We start from the raw sequence: 14525 nt of genomic DNA, 5'->3' as shown, positions 1-14525 counted from the left end.
CGAGGGCTTCCGGGCGGTTATGCTAGGGATGTGCTTGACGCGACAATTCCTGACCACTTGATGCCGTACTGTCTGTGGAACAAAGCCAACAATGTCGTGGACGGCGCGTTTCTTGTCCTTCAGAAGCCCTTTTCAGACAATTGCGACCGAGTAGGTTGTTACCGTGTCTCGTAGATTGTCCGACAAGTGTCGCTCCAGGAACTTGGATGCACCGGGCGCTGAATGGTTCACCGTAAAGCCAACCGGCAATATTGCCTGTTCCGGAATTCCTGAGACGCGCTCCTCGACTGTCACTTCAGTCTCAACTCTCTCTTGTGCCCGTGACGTGAATCAATATCACAAAAAGAAAGAAAGAAAGAAAGAAATAAGTCCGTAACCTTGTCTTGGAAACGCCGATGCGACAGGAAATTATGATGATCACCCGTCACAGAATGAGATGTCGCAAACCGGTTCTCCCTGAGAAAGACAACCGCTGAGGCAACCACCATGTCCGGGTTCACGGCGTTGAATGTTGAGCCCGAGGACAAGTTCGAAGAGGAAGTCGACGACACCCGGGAGATCCAACTCGAGGAAGCCTTCAAGCTCTATCAAAATGCCCTCAAACTCCACGCTCAAGGCCCTCGATATTTCAAGGAGGCTCAAGAGGCCTATGACGAATTACTCAGGTCCGAGGTCTTCAAATACCCAGAGGTCGTCTCCGAGTTTGCGCATGATGAGCTAGATGACGAGGGTGCGGTAGCAGCCGCTCAGATCGATAACACCGCCCTGCCTCTGCTGCCCAGCAATGCCGCCGAATCATCTGCCAGCTCAATTCCTCAACTCATTTATCTCGCTTTCAAGAACAGAGGCCAATTTATTCTTGATCTCGCGTACCACCAGTTGTCAGAACAGCAAGTTTCTCGTGCCGAGCTCTGCCGGTCTCATGCCAAATCCTCCAAAGAAAGCCTCCGTCAATTTGCACAAGCGCTCGAGCGGGACGACACCGACCTTGACCTGTGGAAGAAATCAGCCCGCGTTGCCGATGTCTTGTCATCTCACCGAATCTCCCGTTTCTGCTTGGAAAGTGTGCTAGCCGGTGAGGATGAGGATGGTCAACAGACTGTCGATATATCTGGTCTTGACGAGGCATACGCCGCCGGCGAACTGAGCCAGGTGATTGATCTCGTTCATGACGACCTCAGCCGTCTCCAAAGCTCCAATATCCGACCCAAAGACAAGCTGTTGACCGCACTGAGGGAATCAAATGACCCATACCCCGAGCTCCCAAAGCGTGCACAGACCCTCGAATATCTTGACGACCGATATCGACCCGCGAGCTTTACAGTACCTCACGCAGACCTAAAGCCAACGTCAACAGACTTGTTCGCGCTCGGGGAGAAGATTGCTGAGCTTGTCGACAAAATTCATAATGGTGAAAATTCTCTCAGCTGCACCACCATTGTTAAAGTGGTGCTACCAGACTCAAACTTGATGAGCGACGCTGCTGAGATGGCTTTGGCACCAGAAGATGCAGGAAGCGAAGTTCGCCCCGATGGCGCTGGCCACCACGAAGTCCTACGACAAGAGAGCCTTGCCAAGATTTCGATGCAAGACGAATCTTCCACCGTAGCAGGCATCATTGTTCACGAGACTGCGCTGGCAATGGACGGCTCCGGACAACCAGACAGCGGTACGGTGGACTTGGCTGCCGCTAGAGATACGAGCGAGGTTCTAAGTGCTGCGCCCCCACAGCCCGATTCTGCGGCTCTCCCATCACGAAAACGTTCCTCAACTGTCGCTGGCTGGAACGACGAGGCTGAAGGCCGGACCAAAAGCAAAAGACTGCGAGCAAGAGAATCAATGGCTGATCTTACAGCACAGGAAGAAGATACGGCTCATGAGCAACCGCAGTACTTTCTTGAACAACTGGCAATCTACGAGCAGGCTGATCAGGCATGGTTTGACGTGGTCAACACTCTTCTTGCAAGGTTTTTTTTTAAGATGTACCTGTCCACGGAAGAAGCCAAGCAGTCATTTTGGGCGGAAATGGACGGCAGTGAATCGGGACGCCACTCCAATGCTTCTGAGAGAGATCTGCGCCTTCTCGTCGACCTACGGCATGCTTTAACAAATTGGACGGATGAGAAGGGTCAAGCAATTGTTCATGGCCACAGCAGTCAAGACTTTCCAGAGAAGGCAACCGGCGTTTCACAATTCCTACAACGTTCCAAGCTTGCTACGCCAAAGAAGACTCAGCCATTCGAGGGGGCTGGCACGGCTGCATGGAGTTCACTGGTATCTCTTATTAACGAGGAACCCACGAACATCTACGATGCGGCCACTTGGTGGCTTTCCTCACTCCTTACTGGTTGTAGAGTGAAAGGCCGACCGTATGCGTCCCCTTACTTGCTCACAACATGGCCCACGGAAACGAAGTATACGGCAGCGCATTTGGCCTGCGAGACCGAAAACTATCTGTGGCAATCCATGCAACAGCGCCGTGAACGCCTTTCACACCTGGGAGAAGCGACTTGTAACCAGCAGAGCGGCAGTTTCCAGCAGGTGCAGTCCGCCTTCGAGCTGGTAGAAGGGCTGTTTGAATTATTTCTCGATGTGGCCGCCACAGTCTCAGACCCGAACGGACCGTTCGACCCTGTCAGCCGAGGCGTCAATATTGAGCGCGTGAACAGATGGGCAAGTCTAGCTAGCGACTTCATGCAGCTTTACCTCAGCTCTTCAACTCGGGGTTTGAGTGATCCGCTTGTTCTGCGCTTCATGTGGACATCAGTTGCTCACGTGAGATTAGACAATGATGTCGAAAAGGCACACCTTGTTCTACTGCTCGAGGAACTGAAAGCCTTCATGGAGAAGAGTGAAGTAAACCCAATCTACCTTCCCAACAATACCGCAATGCCCGAGATATCTGTACCGGCAATCGAACATCAACTATCGGTGCTCAGCACAAGCGACTTCTTTGCCAGAGTTTTTGATGATGATAACAGCGATCCAGTGGCAGTTATTGAAATGCTGGAACCAATGCTCGACACAATAACACAGTCTCAGGCCAGTCCCACACCGGGCGTGGGCACGCCACTGGCGCGAACAACACAAGCAGAGGAGTTGGTAAAGTTTCTTGGGTCTAACAATGCGACACTGACATTGGCACTTTGGAGACGCCTGCAGAATGCCTACACCTCGATTTCATATCCACCGAAAGTGGTGTCGTGTCTATTTCGCATTATCGAAACAATTGTCGGTGAGCTGCATACCGCCCGGCATCTCGATCTCGATGCGACTTCTCGCGAAGTTGAGATGCTCAAATGGCTGCATGATGTCGACGAGGTGATGATCAAATTGCTCAGTAAGATCCCCGATGAGCTTGCTCCCTTCGAATGTGTCGACGACTCCCACCTTCGTTCTTCACTGAGTGCCATTACTCTGGTCATGAAGCTTCTCTATGGCTTTGTCATGTACGATGACTCGTTCCGGGTCGGCCAGATATCGGGGCCTCAATTCAAAGGTGCCCTTTCAACAAAGCAGTATGAGAAGGCCAAAGATCGGATGAGGGAGATGCTTGTCCGGGCTTCCAACCTGCAATACCTCCTGCTGAAGGAAGCAACCGTGCAAGATCCTTCGTCTTACCCACATGCGGCGGATCGCCTGGCAGAGTACTTATGTACAATCCATAGTGCTCTCGGCAACCGACAATATTGCAAATATGCCAATAAGGCCTTGGTCAAATTGGTGAAGAAGGAGTTGAGTACTTTACCAGCTGAGCAAGATTATGCTGCAGAAGTGGCACAGGTCTTCTACGACCTTTATCAACTTCGCTTTGCTAGAGGCATTGGGGATGTTGACCACGGCTGCCCTCCTGAGAATTTGGATAGGAAAACAGCTTGGACACTAATACCGACGATAATGAAGCATGCTGAACGATTCAATGTGAAGGATCTCAACAAGAGCGAACTCAAGGGCACGATCGACAAGATGCAACAAGCGCTTGGAGTCGTTAAGAGCTCTCCAGCACTACAGCAGAACAAGCTGATCATTCGCGATTACCTTAAGGGCGTTATCAAGGCAGCTGATCTCTTCGATTGTACCCGAGGTGTTCTGGCTCTCCCAACAGGACCAGCGAAAGCGGACACAGAAATTGCCGCAAGTACTGGATGGTATTTCATGCTTGGTCACCTTACCCTGTCCAAGTACAAGTCTGTCAAGCGTGTCAGTCCCACCTCGACTGAAGATCTGGACTCCGCAATGAATCTATTCCGCCAGGACCTGCATCACGACACCGAAAAGTGGGAGACTTGGTATCGTTTGGCACAATGCTTCGAGGCCAAAATCGAAGACGATTTGATTTGGAACTCGGCTAAGCTTAACGACTCCAGAAGCGATATCTCTTTGCTGGAACGTCAAGCCATCCACAGCTACATGATGGCCACTGCGATTGGTTTCCGCACCGGGGATGACCAGCCGGAGACGGCCGCGAAGATCGAAGACATGCTCGGAGAGTTTGGCACGCGTCTATACGCCTCTTCTCGGCCTCCTTTGGATATGGAGGCATTCAGGACCGACAAGCACATGCGCCACCTAAGCAGCACCGCAGATCAGACGATGTCCAAGCAACCCTATCACCAGCCAGCACGACAATTCGCGCTGTGGTGCTTTGCAGCTAAACTCCTCAAGACCAAATTGACGGACCGCTCAAAGCCATGGATGTCACATTATACACGAGCTAAATGCTTATGGAAGATTTTTCAAAGCCCGGAGAATCATGGTCGTGTCCGGACAGAGCAAGTCATCAAGGCAGTGGTTGCGGCCATTGAAGCTCTCCCTAAGAAGGAGAAGACCAATGAGCCAATCCTCGAGCCGCATCTCAAACTTGTCTCTATTGTTCACAAGATGCTCAGAGGTGGCAAGATTGACTATCAGCAGGCGTATCAGTACATGCAGGCGACACGCTATGCCCATGGAGTGAATCTGTCTCAAGATGAAGACGGTGTTGACTGGGAGCGATACATGATTGATGTCTTGAAGAAATTAAGCCACGCTGACAAGGCCAACTGGCACCACAGAATCACGAACCGTGCGGCTCATGTGCTGTACGATGAGTCGCCGAACCTGGCAGGTGCCCTTGGGGCGAAACATGAGTTCACACAGCAAATCTTCACTAAGACTATGACGATGCAGGTTTGGAAGCCCGAACACGAGCGCCCGGGACGCCACTACGTGTATACGGGACGATACGTCTCATTCTTCGTCCATGTCCTGGAGCAACTGAACGATCGAGGAAGCCTAGACGCCCTTGTTCGCCGCATTAGAAGAAGATCCGTAGATTTTCTCGATCATACCAAGATTTGGGAAGAGGCTGCCACAACTTATGTCCGGCTACTGAGACGTCACGGCCAAATCCCCGAAGGACGAGAAAGAGCGCTATTTGATGGAATGAACCACGAGGAGTTTACCAAGAAATCAGAGGCAATGGAACAGTGGTCACACGATCCTGATACCAGCTCGGTATACCTGGATGTCATCCGAGAGGGCGTGGACCTGAAACGTCTCAACAACAGCTTGATGAAGGGTCCTGTGATCGATGATCTCATCGGTGATGCCTATGCATGTCTCTACGAAGAGTTCGTAAAGCAGCTGCCCCCCGAAGAGCAGCCGAAACCCCAGCCTGCTCCGCTTCCCCAAGGCACGTTCATCAATATGACGACTGATTTGGGCGACGGTGAGAGCGAAGAGGCCCAACGAGCTCGCCTCAGCGACATGCTCCAAGCTCAAGGCGATGGCGCTACCGATGGGCCCCTATCGCTGTCAATCTCCGCTCCTGTTGGCCTCGGATTGCAGAACGCACCCGCTCCGCTTGCCGGTGTCGCCGGTCAACCAGTTCCCGAAGTCCACCGCGACCGAGCCAAGCCCGGACGTACCAAGACTGTGACCCGACGCGAAATTCAGCGCAAAGCCGAATCGGCCATTGTCAAGCCACCACCTATCAAAACACCTATTCTGTCAAAGCGATTCGCGGTGGAAATCCCTTCAAACGCTGACGCGGAGACAGAGTCGCCAGTCAACAAGCGAGTGACGGACGCCAGAGACATGGATGAGAGCCAAGCAACCTCTAGAAGAGGCAGTATTCAAGATAGCGCGGACGGAGACGCTGATGCAGAGGACTCCGGAAGCGAGCTTAGTGAGCTCGAGGACTTGAATGAGGACGAGAAACAGATGTTGGCCGAGTTTGAGAATGCGCACAATGCTGATCGGGAAGGTGAGGACTCGGACGAGGACAGAGAGAATGCTGGTAAAGAAGGCGACGGCTACGGCGAAGGCGACGATGAAGACGACGTCATGCAGGACGCAGAGACAGCAATTGAAATCCAGGACTCGCAGGAACATGTGCCTGAAGAACAACCGGAGGACAAAGACAGCCCTGAGGCGGAGTTCCATGATGCCGAAGACTAGGTGGCGACCAATGGCATTGTGGTCATCAATCAACATCAATGTAACAACACATGAAGTACTAGAAATGCGGCAACGAGGTAGACACAAGCTGACGGACATGAAAACATGTCATTGAGCAACGTATGCATTTCAGAGTAGAAATTCTGCAGTTAGCACGTAGCCTCGTGCATCAGCCTCGCGTACGTAGCCTGGCCCGCGCGTAGCCTCGCAGCCTCGAAGATGGTCTCGGGGCACGATACCCCGAGGTACATGTGCCCTCTCAATTTTTGTCCATCGTGACCATCAATCAACAACGCGCAAAACAAACTGGGATACTCCCACCTGCGCCTTTCTCTTTCATGCCTCTGCGTCTCTGTCATTGCACGGCGCCCATATCCTCGACGAGCAGGCTCGTCTCCGTCCTTTCAGCGCAGCGCCTTTTCCGCACCTTTCCGCGTTGTTACCACTCCAACTCCGCAATGACGAACCAAGACGCAAACGAACCACCATCTACAACGAAAACGACAACGAGTTCAGATACGACCAAAAGTCCCGCTACAGTCACGACGGCTGCCGCTATCCCCAACCCTACCCCCGACTCCTCGTCCCACACGGCCTCGGAACTCCACCTCCTCTCCCGCATAACCGGCCTGGAACGCCAATTGCGCGAGCAGACGGCCCTTCTCGCGCGCCTCACTCGCACCACCCCGGTGGCCTCGAGTGCATGTGTCCCAACGTCGAACTTGGCCGTGACCTCGACCCCGACCTCCGATGATACTGCAGCACCGCGAAGCGCTCCTCCCTCCCGGTCTCGCTCCCGGTCCCCTCGACGCGCCCGCGCCTTCAATCCCGCAGCCTACACCACACGGCACATCGCGCTGAAGTTCGCGTACCTGGGCTCTCGGTACGGCGGGTTCGAGCACGCGAACGGCAACGTGACGCCGCAGCCGACTGTCGAGGAAGTGCTGTGGAAGGCCCTGCGCAAGGGGAGGCTGATCAGCCCTGAGGTGCCGCCCGGCGCGGACGAGAGCGTCAATGTGCTTTGGGGCCCGGAGGAGAGGAGGCGGGCGTATGCGTGCGCGGAGGTTGGGGACAGGTATAAAAAGTCGGCTCACGCAAAACCGAGGCTCCGACTCGACCTCAATTGGGAGGGATGCCAGTATAGCAAGTGCGGGAGGACAGATAGGGGGGTCAGTGCGTTTGGGCAGGTCGTGGGCATACGCGTGCGGAGTAATCGCCCTCGCGCCGTTGAGAAGCCGGGGCAAGAGGAGGTGGCTCAACAGCTTGGCAATGGCGATAGGGATACCGAAGTGGCCGCAGACCCCTTGCCAGAAGACGATGACATGCCCGCTATAGACAGCGAGGATCTCGCCACGGAGACGTACGAGAAAGAATTCGACCCCGTGGGCGACGAGCTGCCGTACATTTCGCTCCTGAATGCGCTGCTCCCGCCCGACATCCGCGTCCTCGCGTGGTGTCCGTCCCCGCCGGCAGACTTCGACGCCCGCTTCTCCTGCCGCGAACGCCGGTATAAGTACTTTTTCACAAATCCTGCGTTTTGTCCCACGCCGGGCGCCTTGGGGTTACTTCGCGGGGCACAAGGCAGGGAAGGGTGGCTGGACGTGGAGCGGATGAAGATCGCGGCCAAGAAACTGGAAGGCGTGCATGATTTTCGCAACTTTTGCAAAATCGACGCGAGTAAACAGATGAGCAGTTGTGTGAGGAGGATCACGTTCTGCGATGTGGTCGAGTGGGATGGGAGTGGACGGGCCGTGGTGGAGCATGAGGGCTTGAATGAGCGCGACCAGCGCGAATTTGATGTGGATCCTGGGATTGTGTCTGGGTATGGGAACGGGAACGGGAACGGGAATGTTGACCGTATCCAGACGCACGCGGGGCCCAAAGTGTACGCTTTCTGTGTCCACGGGACAGCATTCCTGTGGCATCAAGTCCGGTGCATGGTCGCCGTGCTGTTCTTGGTGGGCCAGGGGTTGGAGGAACCCAGCATCGTGGACGAGTTGCTCGATGTGGCCAAACACCCGGGCCGTCCGATGTACGAGATGGCAGACGACGCGCCGCTTGTGCTCTGGGATTGTATTTTCCCTGACAAGGACAAGGATCCCAATGGGCCTAGCGACGGGGAAATGGTGGATTCGTTAGATTGGCTGTATGCGGGGGATGAACGCACCGTCCCTGCCCTTCTGACCAGTCCTGCCAAGAATGATGGCAAATTCGGCGTTGGTGCCGTCGTCGATGAACTTTGGACGCAGTGGCGCGAGGCCAAGATGCAGGAGATCCTCGCAGGGAGTTTGCTCGATCTGGCCATTTCTCAGGGCGACCAGAGTCCTTTCCGACGGGTTGTACCAGATGCTCGTGGTCCGAAAAGTCAGAAGGTCTTCGACGGGAGTGCTCGCGCCAGGATGCAGGGGCGTTATGTCTCCATCATGAAGAAACCCCGCATGGAAAATCTCGAGGTGTTGAATGCGAAGTGGTTGAAAGGTCGGCAGGGGAGACGTGCGCGCGAAGAGGCGGACGCGGAGACGAGTGGGTTAGGAGAGTAGCTAAATAGTACTGGTAGCATACTCCGCACAGATCATCGAATGCCAGAGTACAAGCACTTTCGCGACCCTCGCCAGACTTCCTCGAGGATGTCCCGCCGTGGGAGCAGAGTCTGTGGGCGAAAGGTCAATATTTACCGTAGATTAGTGTAGCAACGCATGCGTATGCACACGCGCTGGACGTACCGGAAAGACAACAACTACCTCGGTCGCCCCCTCGACAATCACGGCCAAGTAGAACCGCACCTCCAGCCCCTTGAACGCCTCATGGATGACGATATCCTGGATCTGGGTAGTTGGGATGAACGTCGTCGTGGCACCTGTGAAGAAGTACCGCGATGAAGTCGACGTCTGGATCCCCAAGCCCTGCAATACCAAGAGAGATTCTTCTGCGGGACGTTAGCGAATGTTCAGGTTCCCGTTTAGATTCGATGACGAAATGGGAACCTCCATACCGACATGATCCCTCCGTAGACAAGCGTACATGACCACCAGGCTGAGTGACGCAAGAACCCACCATTCCGCCTTGTCTGCGAGGAATCTGATAAACGAGTTGAACGGGCTGAGGTGGAGCAACAAGTCTGCGTACGCGTCGAGTCTGGGGCCAGCGGACTGGACTGACCCCTGGGCTTTAACGACGTTGACCAGCGCAGTCACAAAGACAAAGAGCGCGCGGAGGACGTGCTTGAGAACTGTGAAGATGCGGGCTTTTATTCTGGGAATAGATACGCGGGAAGAGTTGGTTGAGGTTGAGACGACCGGGACGGGGTTGTGGAGTGGGCGTGTCGAGACCGTAAAGGACACGGTCGTCGGGCTGGGGAGGTAGATAGAGAAGTATTGCATTCCAGGACCGAGGATCATGGTTGGCGTGCACCTTGCGAGAGGGTCGAGGGAGGTCGAATGGTGGATAATCAACTTGTTCACTGAATGGTCAATGTAGACTTGAGACTTGGGTGAGGCCGGTGCGAGGTGGGGCGGAAAATCATCTCTCCGAAGCCATGCAAGATCGTTTCTTGGAAGCATCGGTCGACGTACTGTATTTTGCGAGTCGAGTTCGAGTGCCGACTATGGTTAGGGAAATGGGTTTATCGCTTTAGACTACTGCAGTTGACTTACAGTCACTGAAAAGATTGGTCGGATTTTTACTTGCATCGTTGTCCTTCCAGCTTACTGGACTGTCCAGGTCGGTGATCGAGGGATTCCCGTGGAGAGATATTAAATTGATATATGTCCCGCCAATAACTCTCTTGCCCCGCGTCTCAGCATATCCCTGGGCGACCGAGTGGCTAAGATGAATAGCCAGGCAGAGCAGATCAGATCAGAACGGCGTACCACGGCATCGTTGAACCCCATACACATCCTGTCCATGTTCATCCAGCCCTCAATTCCCTTTTGTGCACAGAGGACCACCTTTTACAACCCCTCCCCCTCCCTTGTCCGCGTCCACATCCAACTTCGGCTGCACACTCGTGCTACCTTTCACCGGTGCAGCATCACCATCACCACCACTGCCACTCCTCAAGCCGTCGCCAGCGCCGGAAGCCAGACCAAGCTTACCCTCGCAACTCTCCACATCCAGGTCAGGACTGCGCTTTTCCCCGTACAGTATCCCGTGCTCGATGTTGTCCAGCGTCCGGCCCTTGATCTCCGGGATAAGTAGCGTGCAGACGGCGCAGAGGGCCATAATCCCCGCAAGAATGCGCGGCACTGCAGACAATCGGATCGCATCCGTCAGCTGCGCAAAGGAGAATACCGTAACGATGGCGCCGGCTTTGCCGTGCGCCGTGCCGCGGACGCGCGTGGGGAAGACTTCGACGGGCAGGAGGCTAAATGGGTTAGCACGGGGAAAGAGGTATGCGAAGAACGGAAGCGCGCACGCGCACACAGACGGACAGGGGAAAGTGGGGATTAGAGGCCTCCTGGCGGAAATAACACTCGACTCACAACGTGGTGCAATTCGGACCCATGTTCAGAAATAGCTGCGCCAGCGTGAAGATAGTGATCAGCCCGCCTGTGCTGGTGGAGCTGGCGGTCAGCACGCCCGCCCAGATGGCGTACAGGCCGGCCACAACGGCGCTGCAGTAGAAATGTTGCCTCACGCGGCCGGTACAGTCGGGCAGGAAGATGCCGATGTAGTAGCCGGGGAGGTAGCTCTATCGACGTGAGCGCAAATGTGAGTAATGGTATTGATATCAACCGCAAAATTCGGGTGGAGTGCCCTGGGCTGAGAGATGCAAGGTACACGGTGCAATATGAAAGGCGAGCCGAAAGAGGTGAGGGCGAGAACATGAGGTCTTACATACCGCAGCTGCTATGATGATGTTTCCGACGGCCGTATTCCAGAGCGTTCTCCACGGTGTTGCAGCTTTGCCGTAGCCGATTCACGAGAGGATGACCCTCTGGTTCAGGTTGACGCCGTAGAATGCGACATCACTGGAGCGTGAATCAGAATGAGCATTAGTGGTCAACGACCCGAAAATAGCTCCCAGGCTTCGGAGGCAGGGAAGGTGGCAGGGACCAGGCCAGTAGCTTACAAGAGAAATCAGCACATACTGAAGGCGAAGAGGACCTTGACGTGCTTCCACTTGGAGAAATACGTCTTGAAGTCTTGCCACTGCTCGTGAAGGCCACGTCTGCCGTCTTTCTTCAGATACGTCTCGTCGGCGACATCTGGATTGGGTCGTTGTGTTAGCGGACTTGACTCGAATCACTTGCCTCGCCTCCGAAGGGCGTCAGCTAGCTGACCTTCTTAGGAGAGCTTACATTTTCGGCAGGGCTTGCTCTCAGGCATGGTCAATCGGAAGTAGAGCGTGATGATCACCGGGACCAGGCCGAGGGCGAACAACAACCGCCAGACCCATTGGAGATGGTAGATGTTATGGTCGACCGAGGACTTAAATGCGACAAGCAGAACGAGGTACGTGATCCCAGCAGTGAAGCTGCCGAGGCCGATCGACGCAAAGACGGTGAGCACGAGCTTTGTTCGCGAATGCAGCGGGTTGTGTTCGGCGGATAGTGCTGAGGTCATGGGGTAGTCTGCTCATGAATAATGTGAGATAAGCCATCTGCGCTTTGTGTCACGACACTTCATGGCCGGACGACGTACCTCCGCCGATTCCAATGCCAGTGAGGTCGTGAAGACAGACATCCACGCAACCACATCATGGTGGCCAAAGCCTTGCCAGGGCATTAGAACGCACAATGATGTGCCGAAGATGGTGATGATTAGTTCTTTTCCGTAGATGCGATGACGGCCTAGAGCGTCGCCCAGGATGCCGACTACATAGCATTAGCATCTCGAACTGCTCGGATGATGCGAGAGATGGAAGTATGCAGGGTCGAGAAGAGTGGGTGTTTCAAGGTGCTAAGGCCACTCACAGCCAAGCTGGCCGATGATCATGCCAATCGAGAGCGACGCCTTGATCGTATCTGCCGGCAGAGTTGGAATCTTGTTCTGCTCAGCCTCGAAGTAGAGGTGTCCGAGCATGGGAACGACTACGACTGGCAGGGAAGCCCTTGAGCAAAGGGCACACGGAAGGTAAGGGGAGCGTGGTACCTAGTCCGATGCTCAGGTTTAGGTATCCATCACCGAACAGTCGAACACCCGCTACGACCAAGAACTCGAACGGCCCGAACCGAGACGATGTCTCGACCATGGTGAGTGAGATTATCGAAGTAGGTGCGGTTGGTCTGGATCGCTGGCTCCTGGCGTTTTCGAACGAGTCTTGTCGCCATCACTGCCCGTGCTGAGGATATACATATTCATCCGCACCTGTTCCTCCACGAGGCTGATGCGAGATCTCGGGCGAAGGCCGCACTGGACAGGAGAGTTTCAAAAGCCGTTGAATAGACACACATATCGCCAGTGGCTTTCACTGTGGATGACAAGTGGACGAACCAACCTTTAGCACGTGCATGTCGGCCTCGAAAGGGACATTGGTCCGTGATCGACGAGACGGGAAAACGGACCTTGACTTCGTCCCGGCGACTGGCACGAAGTCCGCAGGGCGATCGAACAGAACTGACCGGTAACCCCGATCCTTCAGCTCCCATATCCCTTGAAAATGGCACATGGTGCGAGAGCGAGGCAATCTCTCGCTGCTGGGCCGATATGAAAGGGAGGGAGAAATGAAGAATGGCCAGCCAGCGAGGGGTAGCAATCCCCCCACGTGGCCATGCTAGAGCGCAACGGAAAGGATTTGTAATGAAGGCGAAAGTCTTTAGGACATTGACCAGAAAAGGCCATGTACTGTGGTAAAGTGCGGACGGTACCGGCCTGTTTCCACGCACCGTCCGAGGAGCAAAGTCGAGCACGTAAGCAAATGACCCGTGGTTGATTGGTTGGACGAGCACGACAATCATTGAGCGGCAAGCTCTGTGATGCCTTGCTTTTCTGCTTGCGATGAGTCGTAGAAAACTTGTCCTCTGTCAGACATGTCGGCGGAGGTAGATCTGGGCTCATCAGCCGTCCAGGCGCTGCGAGAGTCATTCGGCGACCGCAAGCCCATCGACATCAGCCGGAAGATCACAGCATGCGTTGCGTGCCGAAAGCAGAAAATCAAATGCCACATGGGAGATGGTGTCCCGCCGTGCACGAGGTGCAGGAAGAGAGGGCTATCGTGCGTGGTCAACCGGAGTCTACAGATGCTCCTAGAGAGCGACGTGGCGTAAGTCTACTCCTCAGTGAGACGGTGGTAGAGCCTGGGACCCACGGAAGGCCCTATGGGTGAGAGGCAATGGAAAGCTCGTGCAGAGGAGTGTCCCAGCGATCTATCGGGTGAAACCTAGGCGCACCTTCCTCCAGAGCTGGCCCGTGGTGTGCTATGACTTGGTGCGCACGACACTGACCAAACCAGGTGGAAGGCAAACATCGAGGAGAAACTACGACAGCTCGAAGATTCCGTCAATCTCCTCAACCAGAGATCTGGTTCTGGATCAAACGCCCCTCCAGATGCCCTGCCGCAGCCAAGCGCACCACAGCTTCCTAGCCAACCCGATGCCACCATGACGACCGCGACGACGACCGAGCAGCCCCAGCAAAGGGAGCAAGGCTGGGAAGTCGTGATGGACATGGACAGGGGCCCCGCCGTCATCCCTGCCTCCTGCGTGTCGGAAGTATCAGATGCCTCGCCAACAGCGACGCGCCAAACCCTGGTCGACGACTTCGACCTGATCGACCGTGGCATCATCAGTCTGGACGACGCCGAATCCTTCTTCCGCCTGTACGCCCGACGGCTCGACCACTTCCTGTACACGATCCTGGCGGAGCATGACTCGCTGGCAAGCGTGAGGAAGAGCTCGCCGCTCCTTACTGCCGCGATCTGTGCCGTGGGAGCCCTCCACACGCCGTCCAACCTGTACTACGCGTGCTATCAGCACTTTGTCAGCCTCGCGTCCTCGAGGATGTTCTCGAAGCGGAACAATCACGATGATGTGCGCGCGTTCTGCATCGGTGCGTTTTGGCTGAGCGATATTTCGTGGACGCTGGTCGGCGCAGGCAAGTAACATCCGTTCACTGGGACCTGCTGACTGGACTGACACGGTACT

The 14525-nt window shown here is 55.0% G+C and overlaps 5 protein-coding genes across 5 annotated transcripts; 3 read left to right on the top strand and 2 right to left on the bottom strand.

Annotated features, from left to right (window-relative positions):
- Nucleotides 1-486: 486 nt before the first annotated feature.
- Nucleotides 487-6441, top strand: A1O7_07665 (uncharacterized protein; the record flags this gene model as incomplete). Its single annotated transcript, XM_007761662.1, has 1 exon — nt 487-6441. One exon carries the CDS (start codon nt 487-489, stop codon nt 6439-6441), a length of 5955 nt encoding a protein of 1984 aa, XP_007759852.1.
- Nucleotides 6442-6899: 458 nt separating this feature from the next.
- On the top strand, nt 6900-8981 carry A1O7_07664 (uncharacterized protein; the record flags this gene model as incomplete). The annotated part of the gene is made up of 1 exon (XM_007761661.1): nt 6900-8981. The coding sequence occupies one exon, from the start codon at nt 6900-6902 to the stop codon at nt 8979-8981; it is 2082 nt and encodes a 693-aa protein (XP_007759851.1).
- A 32-nt stretch (nt 8982-9013) lies between these two features.
- On the bottom strand, nt 9014-9839 carry A1O7_07663 (phosphatidylinositol glycan, class H; the record flags this gene model as incomplete). Its single annotated transcript, XM_007761660.1, has 3 exons — nt 9014-9091; nt 9165-9367; nt 9434-9839. The coding sequence occupies 3 exons, from the start codon at nt 9837-9839 to the stop codon at nt 9014-9016; spliced, it is 687 nt and encodes a 228-aa protein (XP_007759850.1).
- A 520-nt stretch (nt 9840-10359) lies between these two features.
- A1O7_07662 (uncharacterized protein) lies at nt 10360-12634 on the bottom strand (the record flags this gene model as incomplete). The annotated part of the gene is made up of 8 exons (XM_007761659.1): nt 10360-10804; nt 10923-11131; nt 11282-11343; nt 11532-11648; nt 11742-12017; nt 12078-12257; nt 12357-12479; nt 12535-12634. The coding sequence occupies 8 exons, from the start codon at nt 12632-12634 to the stop codon at nt 10360-10362; spliced, it is 1512 nt and encodes a 503-aa protein (XP_007759849.1).
- A 778-nt stretch (nt 12635-13412) lies between these two features.
- A1O7_07661 (uncharacterized protein) lies at nt 13413-14483 on the top strand (the record flags this gene model as incomplete). Its single annotated transcript, XM_007761658.1, has 2 exons — nt 13413-13645; nt 13835-14483. 2 exons carry the CDS (start codon nt 13413-13415, stop codon nt 14481-14483), a joined length of 882 nt encoding a protein of 293 aa, XP_007759848.1.
- Nucleotides 14484-14525: the final 42 nt, after the last annotated feature.

Source organism: Cladophialophora yegresii, assembly GCF_000585515.1.
Source record: "Cladophialophora yegresii CBS 114405 chromosome Unknown aczIN-supercont1.5, whole genome shotgun sequence".
NCBI classification, from domain to species: Eukaryota; Fungi; Ascomycota; class Eurotiomycetes; order Chaetothyriales; family Herpotrichiellaceae; genus Cladophialophora; species Cladophialophora yegresii.
Note: the sequence above shows the minus strand (reverse complement) of the source record. Positions and strands in the feature narration are given on the sequence as shown.